Genomic DNA, 23,977 nt, shown 5'->3' on the forward strand with positions numbered 1-23,977 from the left:
ATCTGTAACATACGGCAGGTGCCCTGTGTAGTAGGACTCTCTCTTCCACCCAGCACTTGGCTCCTCATTTCTCTGGTGCAGTTCCCATAGAGGCTGAAATCTACACTGTGGGGATGCAGCACTCACTCAGCAGGCCACTTGCTTAGATACCTCTAAAACTTCATGTGAAGTTAGCAAGGTGCTAAGTTAAGGGCAGGAAGACACACGTTAAAAGCAGATCTTTAAAGATTTCCTTGGTCTGTATATGAGCTTCCCTCACTTTAAGGAAAATTGACTGTGCAGGGATGCTTAGATTCTGGAAATAGTAGCATAAACCCCAGGCATCTAAGAAGGTCAGAACTTAAAACACTAACGAGTGGCCAAAAAAGTGATAATTATTTGAATGGAGACACAAAATTTAATTTTCCTAAAGTTATTAATTTTTGGTAACATATAAAATATTGCCTTTCAGTTTTGAACTTCTAAACTGAAATAACTGATATTCTTTGCAATGAAAAAGAGTTTCCATAGTTTTCATGCAAAAGGTATTTTATGTGTCCTCATTATTTAAATATACTGGATTTTAATTTCAACTTCTGTGTCACATTTCAACAACTTAGGGTGGCATGGACAGTATCTGATGACATTATATTTACCTGTGGCAGGTAGTAAAATTCTGAAAAACATGCACTTTTCCTCGACTTTTCTATTGACTTGTGGACTATGAGAATGTGCAATGGAATTTTTTTTCACAAAAGAGTTTTAATGATCGTTGTAAAATACAAAAAACCAAGAATACCAAGTATATTGGGATATTTACATCCAGAGTAAATTCTGTCCTGCTGTGCACCTCCTAAAAATTAAATCCAGACATTTTATTTGGCTATTTAAAAATTTCATGATGTGATATTTATGTTCTGTGAGATTAATTTTTATTCTGATTATTTGGAAAATGTTGAAGGTAATCCCTAAGATGAAACATCAGTAGAATAGGTTTAATATCCTTCCTTAGTGTCTATGGTCAGATTATTTGGCTTTTTGAGGAAATATATTCTAATTGTATTAAAACAGTAATAAAACTTCTTATCTGTGTTATCAAATGTTTTAAAGGGGAATTTGGCTCACTGTGTGCTGGAATATGCCTTGATTAACTATTTATTGCCCTCCAATAATTTAATTAACATAAAAGTATAAAAATATAAGAAATGATATCTTGGCTCTGACTGTCATAATGTTTATTTTACATTTAACCTTCAACACTTTCTTTTTTTTTTTTATATATACAGAAGATCAGTTTAGTATATATTAGGTAACGATTTCAACAGTTTGCCCCCATATAGCAACACAAAGTGAAAAAAAAAATACTGTTGGAGTACTAGTTATAGCATCAAATAAGAGTGTACAGCACATTAAAGACAGAGATCCTACATAATATTTTTTTAAAAAATTAATTAATTTTCTATGCCATTTCCAATTTAACACCAGGGTTTTTTTTTTTTTATTTCCAATTATCTTTATATACAGAAGATCGATTCAGTATATAATTAGTAAAGATCTCATCAGTTTGTACCCACGCAGAAACACAAAGTGTAAAAATACTGTTTCAGTACTAGTTATAGCATCATTGCACATTAGACAACACATTAAGGACAGATCCCACATGGGATGTAAGTACACAGTGACTCCTGTTGCTGACTTAACAATCAACACTTTCTTTGAGCATTAACTTGCACTAAGCTGAGAAGCACATTTCTACATAATATAGTAATAGACTTCCTCCTCTTCCAATATAGTATTTACTTTTCATTGCTCTGACATATTTTATGAGTCCTCTATGGGAAATTTTCTATGGAAATAGGTATTTATATATGTTTTCCTTATTTGATGTTATGGTTTTCCCTTCTCATTTCTCTTAAATGTGTACAAGTTTATTCTTAGACATTTTGACCACTCCTTTCTACTTTGCTTGTTGTGCTTTGAAGTATGGTCACCACTTTCGGAGCTCTCCTAAACTTATCATTGTTTATGGCAGATAGATTTCATGATCTGGCCATATTGTTTATTGGAGAGGCCCAGAATTGCTCTCATAAGTTAGTATATCATGGCATCTGAGCTGATTGTGTCAGTTGAAATGGAGTAGTAATAGCAGAATGTTGTGCTGAAAGCAGCGTTGAAGCGAATAATATATATATTTAGTAACATACATATGTGTATGTGTGTGTGTCTGTGTGTATATGAGAGAGAAAGACTATGATAAGGAGACTATTTATTTGCCATTATGCTTTAAAAAGCAAACACAAAAAAAGCCAGCAAGCGGCATTGCCATAGCATATCAGGTAAAACTTCCATCTCCAACACTGTCATCCCTTATGGGCACCAATTCACGTCCTGCCTGCTCCACTTCTGATATAGCTCCTTGCTCAGGGCCTAGGAAAAGCAGTGGAAGATGGCCCAATCGCCATGTGCCTGGTCCAGCCCCAACTATTGTGACCATCTGGGGGAGTGAACTAGCAGATGGAAGATTCTCCCCCCCCACCCAGTTATTTTCAAATAAATAAATAAAACCTTAAAAAAAAAAACCCTCACATATCCACTAGTAGTTTAATAGTCTCCTGATCTCAAGTTAGTCATTTATAATCCAAGCACAGGGACCATTGCGGGCTCTTAGGGAATGAACCTGCAGATAAGTGCCCTCTCTGTCTCAAATAAATAAAATTTGAGCACAGAGAATTTAGACTTTTAGATGGTCTCCAGGGAAGAATTTGTTGTATAATAATCTTAATTACAAACCCATTAACAAATGTTGTTAGAAACACAGAAAAAAAGTTTGACACAGGGGTCCTACATACACAGAGCTCATTATTCTGGCTAAGAAATAATTCAAGGAACTCATAGGGAATGAGAATCCATGGTTCTGCTTGATTATCGGAATAACTGCATTGGAGAATGGCCTTCTCTCACGTGGATTTAAACTTATTCCACCCATTTGTGCAGACTAGATGGCATTAATAAGTTGTGCCCATTGGATATGTTGGGAGGTACCCTCCATGGTGTGATTGCCACAGACAGGAAGAAATGGACACAAATGTGGACTGCTTTCAGATTAGAGGAAGACGAGTGGAAGCCAGCTTCAAGCTGGTGCACACCTTCAGCAGACCACCTGTCCCCCTGTGACATGAGTGTGCATTGCAACACCTCGGAAAATTAACCCTTCCAGGCTAGGAAGTGGCCCATTATGTTTTCACTTCTTGGAGTCAAGAGCAAAAAGCAGTGGTCTTCCTTACACCCATTTCAAATTTGCATATGTATTGGTGCAAGGTTTTTTTGTTTTTTCTGTGGAAGTGTTAGGGTGATGATTTCTTGACCCTTATCAAGCAGTGAAAAATGATTCCAAATTGCATTTGTGAAAGCCCTCTGGAAACACCAGAAATCTTCTCTTTATTAAAGGTCAGGAAGCTTGTTCATATCACAGATTAAAAGACCTACACATACACCAATTATTGCATGTAGACCACAGTCTCTGACCAAATTATGTGATTTACAGTGGGTTTAAGCAGCATTTAAACTGTTCAGATTAGGAACATTTTGGAAGTTATCTGAAGAGAATATTTTGTTTTATGTGTATTAGAGGTATAGTAGAATGAAAACATAATCTCATGGTGTTAACACCTTCTGTAAAATCCTGTATCATGTGTAAAACAAATTATCTTACTCTTTTGCAATATTTTTCTGCTTATGCATGTCCAAATATACCTCTGGAATTAAAGGGAAAATAAGGTGAATTCATTAAATACCATATAATATTATTTTTAAAACCTGGTACAAGGCCGGCGCCGTGGCTCAACAGGTTAATCCTCCACCTAGTGGCGCCGGCACATCGGGTTCTAGTCCTGGTCGGGGCGCTGGATTCTGTCCCGGTTGCCCCTCTTCCAGGCCAGCTCTCTGCTATGGCCCAGGAGTACAGTGGAAGATGGCCCAAGTGCTTGGGCCCTGCACCCGCATGGGAGACCAGGACAAGCACCTAGCTCCTGGCTTCGGATCAGCACGGTGCGCCGGCCGTGGCGCCATTGGAGGGTGAACCAACAGCAAAGGAAAACCTTTCTCTCTGACTCTCTGTCTCTCACTGTCCACTCTGCCTGTCATTTAAAAAAAAAAGAAAAAAAAAAAAAAACCTGATACAAAGGAACTTTTTGGGGGAAAGGGAAAGGGTTTGGTTGCAGTGGTTAAGTCACCACTTGAAGTGACCATATTGGAGTGCCTGGTTTGACTCCTGATTCTTCCTCAACTGATCCATTTTCCTGCTAATGTGTGCCATGGTTGAGTCCCTGCCACCCCATGGGAGACCCTGATGGAGTTCAGGCTTCCAGCTATGGCCTGGCCCGTCCCTGGTTGTTGAAGACATTTTGGGGAGTAAACCAGAAGATGGAAGATCTTTCTCTTGTCAGTTTAGCACACTCTGTGTCTCTCATACACATACACTTTCTCTCCCCTCTCCAGTATTTCTGCCTTTCAAATAAAATCGAAATAAATTAAAAATGTTTAAAAAAATAGTTTATCTACCATAAAGCAGTCTTGAATTTGGAAAATGTAGTAAGTGGCAAAATGTAACTAGACAAACCCATGCTTAACCGTTTCCCATGAGTACTAAATATATCTCTTTCCACATCTGTTTAGATAACTTTGGTTTAATGTGCCACTGCTTTGTCTTTCAGTAACACATCAGTTATCTCGATTTGTTTACAGTATATGCTGTACCATTTTGGCTTTTACTTTGGCTGGTTCAATATTTGAAATACTCAAACACTTGAGGTAATAGTTGTTAAAAATCAAACCAGGGACCAGCATTGTGGCTTAGCAGGTAAAACTGCCACCTGCAATGCCACAATCCTATGTGGGTACCATTTTGTGTCCTGGCTGCTCCATTTCCAATCCAGATCCCTGCTAATGACCAGGGAAAAGCAGCAGAAAATGACCAAGTTTTTGGGCCCCTGCCACCTCTCTCTCTCTCCCTCTCCCTCTCCCCTCCCCTGTGTGTGTGTGTGTCTATAACTCTGATTTTCAAATAAATAAATGAATCTTTTTTAAAAGAAATCATGCCAGAGTCTAGCCTGATCTCAACTATGTTATATGTACACACTTTAGAGGTTTATCAGAGATCCTTTTTGAGAAGGAAAGTAAATGGGTGAAATAACAGATGAGTGATGTTTATGAGTAACATTGGCGTTATCTTTTGAACTTAGTTGATAAAATTTTGGATCTACTGAAAAATAAAAAGCTTTTCAAAACCTAAATGCTTTGATTCTGAAGGTGTTTATTTTTGAGAGAGTCAAAGGGAGCACTCACCCAACTGCTTCATTCCCCAAATGCCCACAATGTGTGGAAGTGAACTGAGTGGAAGCCAAGAGTCAGAAGTTCAATCCAGGTCTCACGTAGATGGCAGCAACCCAGTCACTTAAGCCATCCCAGGGTCTGCATTAGCAGGAAGATGGAGTCAGGAGCTAAAGTAGTGTATCGAACCCAGGAATTCCAACAAGGGATGCAGGCATTGTAGCTAATAAAATAAACTCCCACCTTATCATTCTTTCATTTTTTTAAGACTTATTTATTTATTTGAAAGTCAGGGCCGGCGCCGTGGCTCAACAGGCTAATCCTCCGCCTTGCGGCGCCGGCACACCGGGTTCTAGTCCCGGTCGGGGCACCGATCCTGTCCCGGTTGCCCCTCTTCCAGGCCAGCTCTCTGCTGTGGCTAGGGAGTGCAGTGGAGGATGGCCCAAATGCCTGGGCCCTGCACCCCATGGGAGACCAGGAGAAGCACCTGGCTCCTGCCATCGGAACAGCGCGGTGCGCCGGCCGCAGCGCGCTACCGCGGCGGCCATTAGAGGGTGAACCAACGGCAAAGGAAGACCTTTCTCTCTGTCTCTCTCTCTCTCACTGTCCACTCTGCCTGTCAAAAAAAAAAAAAAAGTTAAAAAAAGAAAGTCAGAGTTACAGAGAGGCAGAGGCAGAAAGAGACAGAGAGAGAGGTCTTCCATTTGCTGATTGACTCCCCAAATGGCTGCAACAGCCGGAGCTGAGCCGATCCGAATCCAGGAGCCAGGAGCTTCTTCCAGGTCTCCCACATGGGGGAAGGGGCCCAAGGACTTGGGCCATCTTCTGCTGCTTTCCCAGGCCATAGCAGAGAGCTGCATCAGAAGTGGAGCAGCCAGAACACCAACCGGCGCCCATATGGGATGCTGGCAGTGCAGGCGGCAGCTTTACTCGCTATGCCACAGCGCCAGCTGCACACCTTATCATTCTTTATTGAATTTATTTCCTACTAAAATATGCAGTTTTTAAGAAAAAAGGAAGTGAAATATGTCAGTTTTCCATTTTTTCCTCTGTAACTCATGAAGCAAGCGGAAGATGAAAGAGTTTGAAGTACAATAACAAACGTTTTACAGCCATTAAATAATTAAATAATAATAATTAAATAATGCAAATGTTGTCCCCAGGAACAGAAGGAATTAAGAGGCTTCCTGCTTTCCTCTTTTCGAGGGAAAAATGTTAAAAACCAGTCTCAAAAAAAAAAAAAAAAGTCAAATTGAATCACACTCTAATTATGAACTTTAATCAATGAAAATAAAGGGAAATTTATTTTTAACACACACACACACAAAACCAGTCTCTGCCACATGGAGATGGGGATGAGTAGAAGATGCTGATGATTTGCTCACCTCTTCCTGCCAATTCATGCCGTCCTCACTTAATGCAATAGAAGGGAAACTCCCTTAGAGAAGGGTGGGCACAAGGGTGGATACCCACCCCCATCTGATAGTGATTTTTCAATTAGCTCCCGAGCTCCTAAACACCTGCCCATGAAAATCACAAAAACCGCTCAAGAATCACATGCAATATTGAAGCCCACAGCATAAATTTTCACACTTGTTTATTGATAAATACTCTTAAAGGAAAAAATGCAAACTGATTTTGTTTACTGTAGTTGGTTATATGTACAAATCTGTAAAGGAGTTATAATTAGATAAAAAGTCACTGACTGTTAAACTCTGTTTTTGAAATGCAGGAGCCACAGCTGCAGCCCGCAAGGAGGTAATAAGGAACAAGATCCGTGCCATAGGCAAAATGGCCCGAGTGTTCTCCGTTCTCAGGTGGGACCTGTCTCCTCTCTTTCTGTTCTCAATGTTGTTCTGTATCATGTGGTAAATATTTGAATCTACCAGTTTGATTATTTAAATATTTTGATTGAAAATATGTGCTTTTCTTTTTTTTTTCCTTTGCAGCTGAATTGTCTATTCCTCACTATTTGAGTTAAAATGCTATCTACTAAATGACTTCTCTAAAGAAAGCTTCTATAAATGGATTACATTGCATTTTATCCCTCTATTTGCTGCCGGATTTTACAGCATTTATTTCACAATAAGTTGAACAATTTATGAAACATGAAAAGCTACTATAATCTCTTTTGTATTTCATTCTGACTGGGTGGTAAAAGATGAATTTATCAGGTGCATTTCACTAGATTTCAGGAAAATAAGCATCAGCCATAAAGCCATTCATGTGTGTCCATATTATTCTAATACATCACTGAATAAGTGTTACTTAATGTTTTAGTTCCCATAAGGTAGTATATTTTTGAAATAGATCACAAATCATATTATTAAGCATGGATTTAGAAAACAGGTATTTTTCTGAAGGCATTTCACTATATTTTACTTAAATTCAATTAGCTCTTCCTGGATAATACACAATAACTATGTTTGTCTTCAGAAGATTAGTTTCAAAACTTGGCTTGTGTATGGGTAAGGAGTGTGCAGTCAACTCACAATGAAACACCTGTGAAGATAAATGGGAATGTGGCTGCATATGTTATAATTTCATGATCTAATTTTTGCCAGATTTTTTTTTTTTGCCTCAGTTTTTGTCATACAAGAGCAGCATTGGCTATTTTGATTTGTCTTGGTGTTTTTATCCTATACCTGGTAGAATCTCTGAAGAGTAGCTAAATGACTTGATGTGAAAATCAGGGAGCCGTGAGAAGGATGAAAAAGCATTATCATCCCTCCTCAAAGACACCACGTCGAAGTCAGGCATAACTCTGTGGTGGCCAGCACAACAGAGAGAGTCATGGTGAAGCTAAAAATAGAGCATCAGCATTTCCTACAGCTTAGTGAATGAGGCTGCCTCTGCCCTAACAGTCCACAGCTCTAACTAAACTTTATTCATGCAGTGCATAAACAAAGTAAAACTTAAAGCACTGGCTATGTACTAGGAAGAAAAACCAAAGTAACATATGAGATAGCAGGTGAGAGATATGGCACTTATTTTAATATATGATCAGCCAAGACCATTCAAGCAAGTGGGTGACCTTCATGAAAAGACAGGGTAAGAGTTCAGGCGAAGGCAATAGCGAGTATAAAGACTCTCAAGTAAAAAAAAAGCAACAGTTTTGAGGACCAGCAAGGAGTTCAGCTGGTTGGGTGAATGTCATGTGAGGGTGAAGGACTATATGAAGATGCTAAACTCAACTGGTACTCCACATAAACATTTATGCATTGTGCCTTATTTTATCAAGAAATGCTCTTATTTTACCTTACTATTGAAACCTCTACCTAAAGAAATAAAAACAATACAGAATTTCCATGTGGAAGTTCTTTTGTGGGAAAAAAGAACTTTTTAAAACTATTTATTTGTTGAAGAAGCAGTCAGGTTTCCAAATGCCCACAATGGATAAGGCTGGGCCAAGGTAAAAGCTGGAATCTTAGGACTCAATCCAGGTCTCCCATGTGGGAAACAGAAACCTAATAACTCAAGCTATCACTTCTGGCCCCCAGGGTCTACATTAGTGGGAAAACAAAGTCAGGACCCAGAAGTAGGCATCAAACCCAGGCACCCTAATATGGGACATGAGCACAGTAACCAGTGCCTTAAGAACTAACCAGCTATAGAATTGTATGTAGGCCTTAAAATTAGGAGGTCCATTCTCTGCCAGTTGAGATATAATTATTTTCAGAAGACAAATGGACTGTATAAACCAGTGGTAATCAGTGAATTAAGACTGCAGACATTGGTAGAAAGTTATTATGTTCCTATAATAAATGATACTGTAGTAAATATGAGGGATCTTCAGAAGCTTCATGGGAAAAGTGGTTCATTTTTTCATGACCTTTTTGAAGTACCCTGGCATGCAGAATACACAGGAATCGTATCCAGAGAGAAGTTCAGTTTAGTGAGTAATGACTGAGCATTAAATGTGTGCTACGAACTGAATTAGGCAATTCAGACACAGAATTGGAATGACAGGTGTATAGACAGTAGACAAAAGACAATGAAGTGTACACTAAATATGTGAACAAATGCTCTGTGATGGCATTAGATAGAAAAGAACCCTCACATATTTCTTGAATGGAAAGTTTATGAAGAGGTTGATACTGAAGGTATGCCATAGAAGGTAGGCCCAATTCCAGTAGGTAGAGAATTGTGGTGAAGGCGTTCCTGTAGGTAAAGAAGTCATCAAGAACACAGTCACACAGTCTCATGAGCAATGTCATTGGCATTCTTTTGTGAGATGCTTGCTAAATGCCAGGTATTATGGCCCATGTTCTATACATTTAACAATAACCCACACAGCTAACTTGCAAGACTGGGGTATCCTCACTTTACAGTGAAGATACTAAATGTGAGAAGGGCTAAGCATTATGTCTCAATTCACTCAGTTGGGGAGCAGCATTGAGGAGTCTTAAAACAAAACTACATAGTCTATTATGAATGGTCAAGTAACAGTAGTCTAGGCATGAATTCTAAGTCTTTGAAAAGGATGAGCAGTTAAGACAAGAGAGTGAGTGAGGAATCCATTAAGAAATGAGATGGGAAATTTATTTATGTCCATTCTGTTGGGGGGCTTTCCCATTCATGATAAAGTGTAATTTTCTTGGATCAGCAAGAAATGATTCTCACAGGATGAGAGGCATGTCCTAACCCATGTTGGGCTGTACGCTAACAACAGTGTTAAGGTTGGCTAGCAGAATGACCTAGCACAAACAGGAAGAACATGTAGAACTGCAGGATAGGGTCAACTTAGGTATTGGCTCTTAACATTAGTAACAGTGGTTCGTGGAGCCAGCCTCTCACTGTAGATGGATGCTGGTACTCCTGCTGCCTGCAGAACACTCCAGTCCAGTTCTCTAAGTGACCTCTTACCTACACAAGATATGATAAGCGAGAGGAAATTGTCCAAGCATATTCTGCAGTGGAGTCAACCTGTGTGATTGATAGGATGCTGCCATCTAAGGAAAAGGAGGTATTTCTCCATTTAAAGATCAATTAAGTATTTATTGGAGGACTCCAATGAGTTGAATTTGACAGACTGTACATGTGGGACAGGCAGTTGGAGACTCTGCCCTGGAACTTCAGGGATGGGGGAGGGATAGAAAGGGAGACAGAGGAATGAACAATACAGACAAGACCTAAGAAACGTAAGCAGATGGCCTTGATAAAGGAAAATGTGAAAAGGGCAAAAGAATCCTCTAGAACAATGCTTTCCAAGGGAAAAGTAACACAGGCCAGGTCTGTCATTTGAAAATTTCTAGAAACAGTAAGAGGAGTAGGAAGAAAGAAATTAATTTTAATAATATACTCTAATTGTCATCCACATTTAGAATTTTATCACTTCAACATGTTAATAATACAATGCTTACTAAAGAGATATTTTCCATATACTAAATAGTTGAGATCTGGTGTGCATTTTGTACTGAGTTGCACATCTCAACTCAGACTACCAATGTTACAAGTGGGCAGAGTCGTGGGCAGCTGGGGCTACCATATCGAAAGCACAGTGTGGACTTGGAGGAAAAGATCAGCCAAAGAATGAGAGATGGTATTAGAGGAGAACTAGGAGTTACAAAATCTGAAAGGAAGAAGTCTTCCCTGAAGGAAGGTGTGGCCATCAGTGGGAAATACTGAAAGAATCTGTTTGAATAAGAACTCAGCAGAGATCACTGGAATTGAGAAACAAAGAAGCCACCTTTGAGGACAAGACTTCTGTGGGAGGCTGGGAGCATATTACGCACTGGGAGACAAAGAATACGGTTTGACTGATTAGAGAGAGGGAGTTTTCCAAGCATGTTCTACGGAAGAACCAGCCTGCCTGATTGGTAGGATGCTGTTATCTAAGAGGAGGCATTGCTCCACTTAGAGATTTATGTATATAAGTATTTATTGGGAGGACTACAGTGAGTTAAATTGGACAGACTGGGGGAGATGCAGTTGGAGAGTCTGCCCTGAGGTGTCAGAGAGGGGGAGGTTAAAAATGCAGGCAGAAGAAAAAACAAGGCAGACAAGACTGCGGAAAGGTAGGTGGATGTTGAATGAAAAAGGGAAAGGAAGGAAGAAAAAGTGATCATCTGGACCCGGGCTTTTGCATCCAGTGTATAACCTAGTCCTGAAAGAAATCCTGTCATTATAAATGTGATTTTGTAGATGAGGAAACCGAAGCCTGGAAAAGCAAAACAATGACTCAATCGCATGGCTAAGATTTCAGCCAAGATGAGTCTGACCCTAAAGGTGTAATTTTTGAAAGAAAGTTATACTGAGACTACAAAAATCAGAGTTTTGAAGATTAAAAACATACTCCAGGTTTCTAGGCCGGCGCCGCGGCTCAGCAGGCTAATCCTCCGCCTGCGGCGCTGGCACACTGGGTTCTAGTCCCGGTCAGGGCCCGGATTCTGTCCTGGTTGTCCCTCTTCCAGGCCAGCTCTCTGCTGTGGCCAGGGAGTGCAGTGGAGGATGGCCCAAGTGCTTGGGCCCTGCACCCACATGGGAGACCAGGAGAAGCACCTGGCTCCTACCTTCGGATCAGCGTGATGCGCCGGCTGTGGCGGCCATTGGAGGGTGAACCAACAGCAAAAAGGAAGACCTTTCTCTCTGTTTCTCTCTCTCACTGTCCACTCTACCTGTCAAAATAATAATAATAATAAAATACTCCAGGTTTCCAGAAAATTGCTTTACAAAGAAAGATAATAATTAGATTGAATATGAATGTGAACGAAAATGTGTCCATTTCTTTAGAGGTACTCCCAATTTGTCCAAATCTGCATATTAGTATTCAAGATAGGTGTGCTGTTCTCTTACCTTTAATGGTTTGGCAGAAGCAGCCTGAACCAGTTGAAGTACCTGCGTGGAAGTAAAATGATTGATCATTTCAGACCTAGTATTTTTATATAAACTCTTGCAGGAAAGGACACAGAAATCTAAAATATAAATTGGCAGTGCCATTCTCCATTCAGTTTTTCTTTACTCCTCCTTTTGGTAAATATTTTCCGAATGTGGACCATGTAGCAGGTACTTTGCAGTCTAGGTACTGAGGGTACAGCAGTGATCTAAGCCAACAGAAACCCCTGCTCTCATAAAGCTTGTCCGGCCAGGGTGGGATGTGATGGGCAGTGGAGATCACAAAGGAGTTTTTAGGGGTTGATGAATATGTTGGATTAAAAATAAAATAGGCCAGGGGAAATAGGTAGTGTTTAGATAGAAGATGATGTAGGAGCACTGATGTGAGGGCAGAGAAGGAATAAGCTACATGGGTCCCTGTGGGAAGAGGAAGACAAAGCAAGTGAGGATTGGGTGTGCTGGGTGTGTCTGAGAGACCTAAGTGAACCCTGGGAAAGAATGTACTCAGAGATGGGTCAGAATGGGAAAGTCTGGGTTGGTGGCTAGTTTTAAGGCCCTTGTGGAACCTGCTAAAGAGCTTACTTTTCACCCTACAATGAGAGAAGAAGCCATCAGAGAGTTAGGAGTGACAGGATCCAGCATTGATATTGCAAGGCTCAATCTGGCTACTCTGCTGAGAACAGCTGTGGGAAAAGGGAACAAGGATGTAGCAGACAGCCCATTTAGGAGACTGCTGTAGTCCAGAGAGGAGATGCTGTTGGTGAGCAAAAGAAGGCGGTCACAGAAGATATGTTATATGATTCCATGGTAGGAAATGTGCAGAAGAAACAAAGTAAATCAGAGGTTATGTAGGACTGAAGGAAATGAGGCATGACTGCTTGTAGTGCAGGGCTTCTTTGGGGGATGTTGAAATGATCTAAACTCCCTTTGTGGTGATGATTGCACAACTCTGCAAATATACTAGGAACCATGGATTGAATGATGCACTGTAGGTAGTGGGAGGTATATACTATGTTAATTATTTCTCAGTAAGCCTGTTTACCAAAGAGATGAGGTAGTAGGTTTGTGGGAAATGGAAATATTTTGAAGGGTAGAACTCTCAGGATTGCTAATGAGAGAGAATAAAAAGAGATACGGAGTGACCCTTCCAGTAGCTTAAGAAATTGAATATTGGAATTTCTGATTTCTGAGTTGAAGACAGGTTATGAAAGCACAGGTTTTGAAAAAGAATTTTGAAATCCTGTTTTGGTCACATTAGATTTCTTCATAAAAATTGTGGGTGGTTGAACAAATTAAATTTAACATTATTTATGTATGTATTGCAAACATTTTTCTTGTTACATAGAATTGCAGTATCTGCTATGTAGAAAGATAGAATATTCCTATTTCATGATTATGCAGTCACAAAGATTTGCTAGTAAATTGAAATGATTAATAGCATTAAATGATTAATGAAAGGATGAGGTACTTATGATTATAAAACAATGTTAATAGTGAGTAACAATAATTTTATCTTCATAAATCAGTGGGAGAAGTGGCTGGAAAAGAAAAGCTGGGATATTTTACAAGTGGTTTTATGGGCACATTGCCATTATTTTGTGCATTTATAACACAATATCATAACTCCTTTACAATCCCCCGAATATAATTCCTGGTTCTGTAACCCATGCATCTTTTGCTTTTTTTGTTTCCCATATGCTCTCCAGTTTCCCCTCCCAGGTCAAGTTAGCTCCACTTATTTTTGCTGAGCCCTGGCTGAAAAGCTGAGAGCTACACTCCGCACAGCTCTCTCTCAACCTGTCGATTGGTGTCCTGGAGGACGTGTGCCAGACACTTTGTGTCGTGATGTTTGATTCCAAGATCAAAAAAGTTTTCCATATCGTCCATAATCAGAAGAGACTATCGCTCCACAGTTGTATAACGTAAACTTTTTCCAAGCCATTGTTTTTGTAGTATTACTTCTATAAGAATGTCTAAAAATATGGCATATAAGCAAAGAGCAATTCTAAGAGCCACTATTGAGGGAAATATGGGCTCTTCTATGCCTTTTTTCCTTTGAGTCATTTCCTTGTCACACAATTGAAGTTAACCACCCTCCCCTCACCACCTGCCATTGTGCTTTGCAGAGAAGAGAGTGAGAGTGTGCTGACACTGAAAGGCCTGACGCCCACCGGCATGCTCCCCAGTGGAGTGCTCTCTGGAGGGAAGCAGACCCTGCAAAGCGGTAAGTAGGCCCAGTGCTGTGACTGTGTGCCCAGAACCCCCTTAGGCAGCCCTCTCATCAGAGCCCTGACTTAGTCATCCATCCCTTGAAGTTCCACCTTGGTCTTCAGTTCTTCTTGGCTGGAAGAAGGGCTGAAACCCACATCCGTGTGGTCAGTCATGCTCGACCTAACAGCTCCCTCACTCCCTGCAGTTCGTGTATCACCCCACATATGCCGGCCTATCCATCTGACAGCTGCCTTAGGTTGCCTCTGTGCAGGATAGATTTGACTTCTTTGAGCCAATCAGTTGCTAAAAATTTCTAATTACATTTTTAACAAATGTTCACACAATCTATTTGTTTGGTGGATGGAATAAACACACAGAGAGACTAGTTTACATCTATATGTGTCCATTTTAGCTGAGAATGGAAGAAAAATATGAAAAACATGATCTTATTAGCCACCCGAATAGAAATTGGAGTCCATGGGTGTCTTTTCTTTGATTTGTCAGTCCAAAACATGAGAAGAGACTTGAGTAGAGCTACATTTTAAGTTTGAAAAACAATAATATACAACATTTCCATGAAGATAGAGATTTTGTAGCAGAATGTATGACTTTAAAACCAGTGCTCTTCAACAGAACACTGTGTGGTAATAGAAGTTTCTGTATCTTTACAGAAACTATTGCAGATGACTATTGAGCATTGGAAATATAGCTAATAACATGGGAAACACAATTTTTAATTTTATCTAATTTCCATTAATTTAGATAGCCACATCTGTCTAGTGGCTGCTTTGTCAGACAGCACAGTTCTATATACTCATTCATGTTTTTGTTTTCTGATCCATTTTAACTAATATAATCTTCAGAGTATAATTTTAGCAATACTTTATGGAAATTTTGCTATTGTATTTTAACAGAAAAAAAATAAAAACAAAAAGTACACTGTAACGTTTTCAAAACAGATGTCAGCCTCTAGCTTATTTTCCTGTATCTCTTCCTGAATCTTTCTTGTATTTTCTTTTGTATCCCTTTCCTTCAGCTTAGAAGATTCAGGTATTCCTATGATTCTATTATGTGGACACACTTTGTTTCCATCAAGATGATGGTAGCTTCAAAGACATGATGCTGGTGGATGAACACATGCTAACAGCACAGTTGATTTATTTTCAGATGAATTTATTCCAAAGTCAATGACTTTGAGTTTCCACAAAATGTTAGGAATTTTTAAATGAAGGTAGGGAAATAATGTAGTCTTAAAGTAAAGCTTATAGTTAGCAATTATTTTAATGACTTTATAAAAACACAAAAGTTTTCCCACCAAAGTAGACAAGCTCACTAAAGCATTAACATAAATGAATCGCCCATATGCACAAAATGCACCTCTCTCTTATTGACTGAAATCTGCAGTTTCTGATGAGATATTTTAAGCACAGCAAGTGTGTTATCAGAAAGTGTGGGCCTCGTTTGCTCCCAAAGGACACCACTATTTGTGGGCAGTACATATTTCTGATTTGGCAGTGCTTTTGTGGTTCCAGATTTGTTGCTTTTAAATTTAAGTTCTTACAGTTCTTCGTTTCATTTCCAGACATTCACTTATGTTTAGATTACTTAGATTTTTTTTTTCCTTTTAAGTCCATTGGTTTATTGTATTCTGTGTTGAAATTTCTCTCTCTCTCTCTCTCTTTACACACACACACACACACACGATACATGAGTTGGAATCTCATTTGCCCTGAGAATTTGAAAACTTAGTATATAGTTTAAACCACACATTTAATGAAATTCAAAAATTCATCACATTCGTATCAAAGGGGGAGCACTTATTGCTGCTTAGAAAGGTGGTAACCATTCTCCATTTTTATCAAAGTGAATCTTGAATGCACTGTAAGTTATAGTGCACATTTGACAGTTGCTATACCTTAAAAACCTTAAATTAAACGAAAAATTAAATGTAAGTGAAGTGGTAGCATCTTAATATTAAACATTTTGGAGTTACAGAAGATTTCTCATTAGTGAAGTAACTACTAGCTTTAATAACAAAGCAAGAGTCATGTAGCTGTGTAGGAAAGTGCAGGCCCTGACCTTATTATACAAATAGCTGATAAAGCAGTAGGCTTTTCAAGTTTTGCCTCTGAAATGTGCTGTTTCCGTATACCTATATGAAATTTCATGTGTAAATACATGGGGTTGCGTTCAGTTTTTAGGTTGCCGAGTCTTTAAAGCACTGTTAGAATTATTACCACTACATACAGGCTACCACTTGGTTTGTAATGTTTCAAGAATTATATTTTCAAGAATGATATTCCAATGAAGAAAAGAAACCTGATTTTCACGTGGGCTGTCTGGCCAAAGAAGTCTCAGTGATGGTCACTCCCTAGCTGTTTCTTTCTCCCCTCCCCTCTGGCTATCTCCCTGCTCCCTGGGAACAAAGCTCAGTGTTTGTCTCTTAAGAGTTCCGTGCATTATCAACTCAGACATGCTGATTTATTCTTCCTTTAAGTTTACATGGCCCTGCGTTCCCATCACATTAGGACATAGTGTTATTCAGTGTTAAGTAGTGTGAATTCTACCACTGACATTACAGCATCATTTAAAGTCCAGTGATTTGGTCTGACATTTTGAAACTGTAAATCAGCAAGCACAGCAGAGATGTTGCAGGCCTCTGTGTGAGTCACGAACATTTTAGATTCACCTAATCCCTTATTAATTCAATCCAAATAAAAGACAACTTCCCTGAGTGAGTGTTTTTCCTTAAGGGTTACTCGTTTTGTCATTTGCTTCGTGAGCAGAAACCAAAGCAGTTCACTCAGATAGGTGTGTCTGGCTCATGAATAGAACTTATTATTTTTGTGGTGTTTTTTTCTTTCTTTTTAGCATTTCTGTCTTGTTGTCTGTGCCAGAATCCAGCACTTATAGGAACATTAATCCTCTTAGCTCCTTTGATCGTCACTTATTTGTTCTTAGAATTAAAAAAAATCCTCTGCTCATTTTTTTCTCATTCATTTTGCACCCCCTTTCTTCTCTTCAGCTACTGTTGAGGCTATTGAGGCTGATGAAGGTAAATTGGCCAGTCCCCTTTCTGTTGTACCTGCAACAGATAAGGGCTCTGCTGGGTGTATTCATTTTTTTTTTTTTTTGCTGTAGCTTGTACAGAGTGTGTGGGTGTTGGGCTAACAGTTGTGGCTCAGTATTAACCCAAATGTTCTTGCTTTAAAGGGGAAAATGTCCTTCTATGGTTTGTTTGTTTGTTTTTTTTATTTTCCCTTAAAGCTATGTTTGACTCGTTTATAATGAACTTAGTATAATCACAGAAAACCAAAGGATTGTATATCTTGAATGATGTGGGGTGGGGGTTATGGCAGCTGTTCTGACAAATAACACCTAAAACAATAGTCTCTGAGCTGAACCATGTCCCTCCCTCAAATCACTTTCAGGCGGCACTGAAAAGGAGAGAATAAAAATAGCTTCATTAATTCAAGTCTTCAGAAGTTTGTAGAAAAAAAAAAAGAAAGAAAAAAAGAAGAAGAAACTTTGCTTGAATAGTGCTTTGTTGTAGTTCAACATTAATTTATGTCTCTAAAAGATAGTCCAACATGAGACAGTGGGGTATGAGATAAACAACTCCTTATCAACTTCAAACTACTGGTATTTGTAAGACAGCACCAGCAAAATATTTTTAAGACATTTGAAAGTATCTAGTAGTTGGGAAGTGGCCCATAACAAGAAGCGTGAGTACCAAGGAATCGCTCAGTTGATTAAGGTTTACTGAGTGCTTAGTACCAGGCACTGTTGTACTAGGAGCTACAGGGGAAATTAAGAAGTGCACATCTCAACCTGTGCCCTAGCACGCTCCAGGATAAGAGGTAACCCATTGGAACTCCTTTTTAACTGAGTGCTTTCTCAATCCATGGTTATGAGAGAACTACGTATCAAAATAGTTTGTAATAGTATATATACCATATCCTCTGGAAATTTTAAAAAGTACGATTTGAAGTTCCCCTTTAAAACAAAATTCTTCAGTTGTATTTTGTTCTTGCAAGATAACGTTTTGTTTTGCCCAAAATTGTGTGTGTATGGGCCTTTGGTATGGTGTAAAAAGTGCCACTTTTCTTCCAATCCATACATGATTTGGATATGGTAGGGGAAATGACAGCACTGTAAGAGAAAATACAACTGTTTCCTAAATAGCAGTGAGCAAACTGCTATTTATGTGGGAATTATCTATTCCTCCTGGCAAATTCTAATCTGCAGTGTGCATTCTTGTTGACAGTTTGGCTGTTTTCTGTGGTTTCTGTGACTCTGTGTTGTGTTAAGTATACTACCAATGTAAATTGCTAATACCCATTGTCTGACCAGCAACTACAGCAGAGCACATTCTTCCAAACACGAATGAACAAAAATGATGAGAAACGAGCCCCAGCCCAGAAATATCCATTATTCTAGCTAGAATTTTAATGTCTACACTCCCACCCTATTGGCTTTGAATACCTAGAGCCTCCACTTTTACTATTTGAATGAATAAGATCACTTCATAAATTATAGTGATGACAAACCTTGTATATTTATTAATTACGGTGGAATGTTATTCACAGTTTAGAAAAAAGAGTAGAGTTCCTCTTCTTGCTATTGTTTTGCCCCTTAAAATGACTGAGATGCTTTTCAGGTTGGGTGCTCATTAGACAGCTCTATTATTTTGCAATTTATTATTAAATTAGAGAAGAATTAAGAAGCTTTGCTTTGGGCCTTGGTCTTTTCCCATTTCCCCATCTTTTTCCTTTCACAGTTGACTAATCACCATTATGCTAACCTTTAAAATGCGGAGGGAAAACAAACCATCTCTCACCATTTAATGAGTTTTGAAACAACTATTGTGTCTTGTAAGAATCTCACCCATACTAGTAAAAGGCACTGCACATTCATGTAGGAGTGGCTGGCAAAATTTCAGCTCCAAACTCCTCCACCCCTCAACTCCCAAAATAAGGTGGGGAGAAAAAAGTCACCACGAAATTGTCTTAATCGGCCATGGAGATGCAGCCCAGTTCAGCATTGGTGATTGGCCCTTGATTATCTCTTCCTTGCACTTCACAGGGAGTAAAGCAAACTGATGTCATTGGTTCCAAAGTTGTGTGTTTTATTGTCAGCTCACTGGTTGGTGCACTGAGGTGAAGAAATCATTAAGTATTTTGTACAAATGCCTTACCTATCTCTGTAGCACACCAAGGGTTAAAAGAAAGAAAAGAAAATACTGCTCCTACTTGGAGAATTTCATGTTTTAAAATTGAATGGGACCAAAACCAGTCTAATTCATTTTTGCTTAAAAAAATATGAAAGGCATTTTTGTCTTGTTGTTTAGCCATCACATTGCTCTTCTAAGAATGAGTTTTTCTTTGATTTAGGCAATAATGGATACCACATGAGCATCAGTTTGACCTGTTCACTGCTGAAGGGCAAACAATGCTTCTCCCCCTGGTGATCTGATCCTGATTTTTCTGAGTTTCTCTCCCACTCCCCATGCCTCCCACCTTGAGCGGGGAAGCAGGAGTTTATGGCTTCGTTTTTCCCATGTCACCAATGAGTTATTTGCTGAGGGAGGTCTTTCTGGGATTCTGAGATGGCTTGGAATCACCCAACTCCGTTCCTTCCCTAGCTCCTTTTAGCTTCTCTAAGCCCTGTAAAAGATTTTGAGATACAACAGATATAGTGATTCTACTGAATATGGCATAGCTAGCCCAGTGGAAGAGCAAAAAATGAGGACACGCAGTGGTCTGACCAGGTCAGGGCGTATGATGCAGCAGTCATGCTCCCAACGTGACCAGTCCATGCTGCTTCCAGAGCCCTGTCCTGGAAGCCACTTCTCTCTGTATGCATCCACTTTGGATTTCTTTGACTTAAACTTTCACGAAGATGAGAGAAATGCTTACGTCTTGATAACTTCAAGAGGACATTTTGGTTGGCAAGAGACATTGGCTGTTTTCAAACCTGGTTATCTCCGAGTATGGTAAGGAGTCTGTTGTGTTGTGTTCAGGTCCCGTCACTGTTCTCCACTAAAGGATTCCTTCTCACTGCGGAATCTCTAACATCACCTGATGCAACAGCCGTGCCCTTTGTCTTCCTCTGGCTAACCCTATTTTTTTTCTTTTTTAATGATTTTCTGTTTAGCCATCAAAGGATTTTCACCACAACATAAGATCACTAGCTTCGAAGAGGCCAAGGGCTTAGACCGAATTAACGAGAGGATGCCGCCTCGCAGGGATGCCATGCCCTCCGACGCCAACCTTAACTCCATCAACAAGGCTCTCGCCTCAGAGACTAACGGCACAGACAGCAATGGCAGTAACAACAGCAATATCCAGTGACCACTTCCTGTTCACTTTCTTTTCTTTTTTTTTTTTTTCTTTCTTTTTTTTTTTTTTTGAGCTGCAGGGCGTGATGGGGATTGCTGCGTGTCTGCAGTTGGATGTTCTTGCCTCTGATGGTAGCTTATTTGCTCTGGGGGCCAGGAATTGGATTCAGTTTACACTATCATTAAAAAAAAAAAAGAGGGAGAGAGATAATAAACTATATTTTGGTGAGGGTGGAGATTAAACACCTCTTTTGGGTATGCCTTTTAAAAATGCTTATAGGGAAAAAATTTTTAAAAAAGCTAATGCTAGTATATACTGCAATGTTAGGGGAATGAACATGTTTTCCTACTGCATTGGGGACTTCTAGATAGGTTAATGAAAGGCCTTTTATTCTGTTACTGGACATGAGAACTTTGTCTAATTTCTTACTCTATTGTACGTTTACAGTCGCAGCACTAAAAATGGATGACATCAAACATTTTTAACAAAATGATGTACAAACTAAATAAGGACTATTTATTGATAATGTTTTGCTACTCTTGTCAGACAATGGCTATAAACTGAATTAGGCAGTCTTAACAAAAAACAGAAAAAGAAAAAAAAAAAAAGAATGTTGCAAATTTGTTAAAATGCCAAAAAGGACAGTTTAATTTTGTACAGATTATGCTTACCTCAGGTTTCTTTAGTGTGCTTGAATGCCCTTCTTTCCATATAACACTTATCTTATTAATTTGGCAATGGATATCTTTTTCTTTAAGTTTAAAAAAACTGGAATAATTACATCTATCTTTTTTTTGCTGTTTATACTTAGGGGTTTTGTTGATAAATCAAGTCTTGGTTGTGGCTTGCTGAATTAAATATTTATGAGTGGTGCATTTTTAAGTATAGTGAACAAGACACCATATTAAGTACAGTGATAAAGCATCTATATTCTGTAAAAAAAATCTGCCTATGCATGTTTTTTAAGAAAAAAAATGGCTGTATCGGCCTGTATGGGACTGTAATGCGCTTAGTGGTCTGACATATACTGGAAATGTATGTATACTGGCGTACTTTATATTCTCTAAAATGCTTAATGCCTTTGAAATTTTGTAATCAAAAAAGCTTTGAAAAAAATCTAAAGGGGAGAGTATTCTTAAAAGTTTTTAACATAAGCTTGTCAGTGCACATATAGACAGCATGTTTAGCAAACCTTGTGAAATTTAAATAAGTTTGTAGTTACATGTGAAACTCTAAATGCATGGTAACTGTTAATGTCATACGGTTTAGTTATTTTGTTCTGTTCTGTCATGTGCCACAAAATATGTACTTTTTTCACTCTTTTCCCTTTGTATATCAGTTACGGGTTACAACTGGTTCATTCTGAAAACAACCACAACAAAAGTCCATTCATATTTTTTAACAATTGTATAAGTGCCCAAGTAATTCACTACAGCCTAAAGCCTTGCCTTTGTAATTTGACTTCTGAAATGTTGGCAATCAAAGCATGCACTTGTAACAATGACAAAGAAAAAGCATTTTATATTACTACTCAATAAAATGTGCATGAACTTACAGAACTCTCCTCCTTTCACTGAGTCCGCTGAGGCGATTTACGGGCACGACCACCAGGGCGTCTTCCCGGTGCTGGCCCACCACCACACACCACAGATTTATTGGACAGGCTTCTTTCGAAGGGCCTTGTGACCTGAGGTGTGGTGCCTACTTCTGCTCTAAGAATCCTGGTGGATTTGTGTCTCAGATCAGACGAGAGAAGTCTATTTAACAAGCAAATGGCATCTCTGGCTCTCTTAAGTGGGAGAACCAGTTAAGCAATCAGAGCATTCCTTTTCACTGAAAAAAAAAAAAAATCCATTTGTTATCAGGTTGTTTCAGTTGTATTGGATGCCCTATCTGCTATCTGCGAGTGCGAAAGGACCGAGGCTGCTAAGTGCATTTCCTCACAGAAGAGAGTTGCATTTATACTGATAGGAAACTCGTAGACCTGCGCTTCGGCTAATATCTAATCACCTGAGGATTTGAAATACACCAAATTTCAGTATGTTTCTGACATTGTTCATTTTTAGTGCTCTTTGTTTTATGTAATAAAATATGCCTGTTATATTACATAATAAGAGTATGGCAATTAGTGACATAGTGTACCAAAACAAAGATGTTCTAGATATATTCTCTGACAAAGACTCTCCCACATTTATTTAATGACTCCAAGCTTTTTTTCCCCCTTGTGGAATTTTTTCGATCCTAAAAACAAATAATATCCACGGAAAATATTAAGATGCAACTTACTAGAATGATGTGAAAGAAATAATAATCCTGGTACCGAGGTGTTTATTTTCTTTCTTATAACTGCAGAGAAAATATCCTGACAAAAATCATTTTTTGGATTCTTTTCTTTAACAAATTGTGCTGAGGCAACTATGGCATAGAAATAAACATTTGACATTAAAATCAGCAGTTGATGTGAGTATTGCTTGGTCTTTCTGGTCAGTGCTTAGAAAAATAATATCATATATTTTTACATAATAATTTGGTCTATCAAAAAAATCTATAACTGATGTTATTTCTCCAAAAGAAATAATATTTCCAGGTCATCATCTGTACTCCCAGATCTGTATCATTCACTTTTGGAGAAACTATGGAATTCTGGAGTTGCTTGTGCCAGTTAACCTATGGCTGTATGTACACATGTGTACACATACACATGCACATACACAGAGATATACATTACACATGTGTACACGCAGATAGACATACATGCACACAGAAACATGTGCACATGTGTGCAGAGATACACAAGTGTGCATACACACATACAGATACACATGCACACAAGCACATACACAGAGACAACCTCCTCTCCCCAACCCTGCTTTGCCTCCCTCCAGTGTGCCTTGCCTTTCATGGGGTTCAAACTCAGTACCAGATTTGCCATCTAATCCTTCAAGGAGTAAGAGCTGGATGAGATTGACCCCGGGTCAGCAATTTCAAATTTCCTTGTGTAAAGTGTCCACTACCTCTATTCTCCTTAAAGATTTTTTGTAGAAACGAAGTGGAATCAGTTCTGAGACAGAACTTGTGTGGTGAAGAGAATGAAGGGGGAGGAAAGAGGAACGGCTCTGCCCGTCTGCCGTGGTGTGATGGAGGTGAACATCCAAACTGGGCGTGGCCCAGATCATGGTGCTGTGGTCACGCCAAAGCCCTCAGCACGTTCCTGTCCTGAAACAGCCCCTCCCTCCCACCCTAGCCACATGCTAGTGAGGCGAATTTTAGTGCACGTCCAAGCT

The 23,977-nt window shown here is 39.2% G+C and overlaps 1 protein-coding gene across 1 annotated transcript in view; it reads left to right on the forward strand.

The window, feature by feature from the left end:
- PPP3CA (protein phosphatase 3 catalytic subunit alpha) overlaps positions 1-23,144 on the forward strand; it is a 325,310-nt gene extending 302,166 nt beyond the window's left edge. The window contains exons 11-13 of the mRNA XM_062199820.1: positions 7,040-7,124; positions 14,268-14,365; positions 20,509-23,144. Of these exons, the coding sequence (XP_062055804.1) occupies positions 7,040-7,124; positions 14,268-14,365; positions 20,509-20,705 (380 nt within the window). The 3' untranslated portion in view covers positions 20,706-23,144. The remainder of the gene's footprint in view (positions 1-7,039; positions 7,125-14,267; positions 14,366-20,508) is intronic.
- The last annotated feature ends 833 nt before the right edge of the window (positions 23,145-23,977 follow it).

The sequence above is a fragment of the Lepus europaeus genome, chromosome 8, assembly GCF_033115175.1.
Source record: "Lepus europaeus isolate LE1 chromosome 8, mLepTim1.pri, whole genome shotgun sequence".
Lineage (NCBI taxonomy): Eukaryota > Metazoa > Chordata > Mammalia > Lagomorpha > Leporidae > Lepus > Lepus europaeus.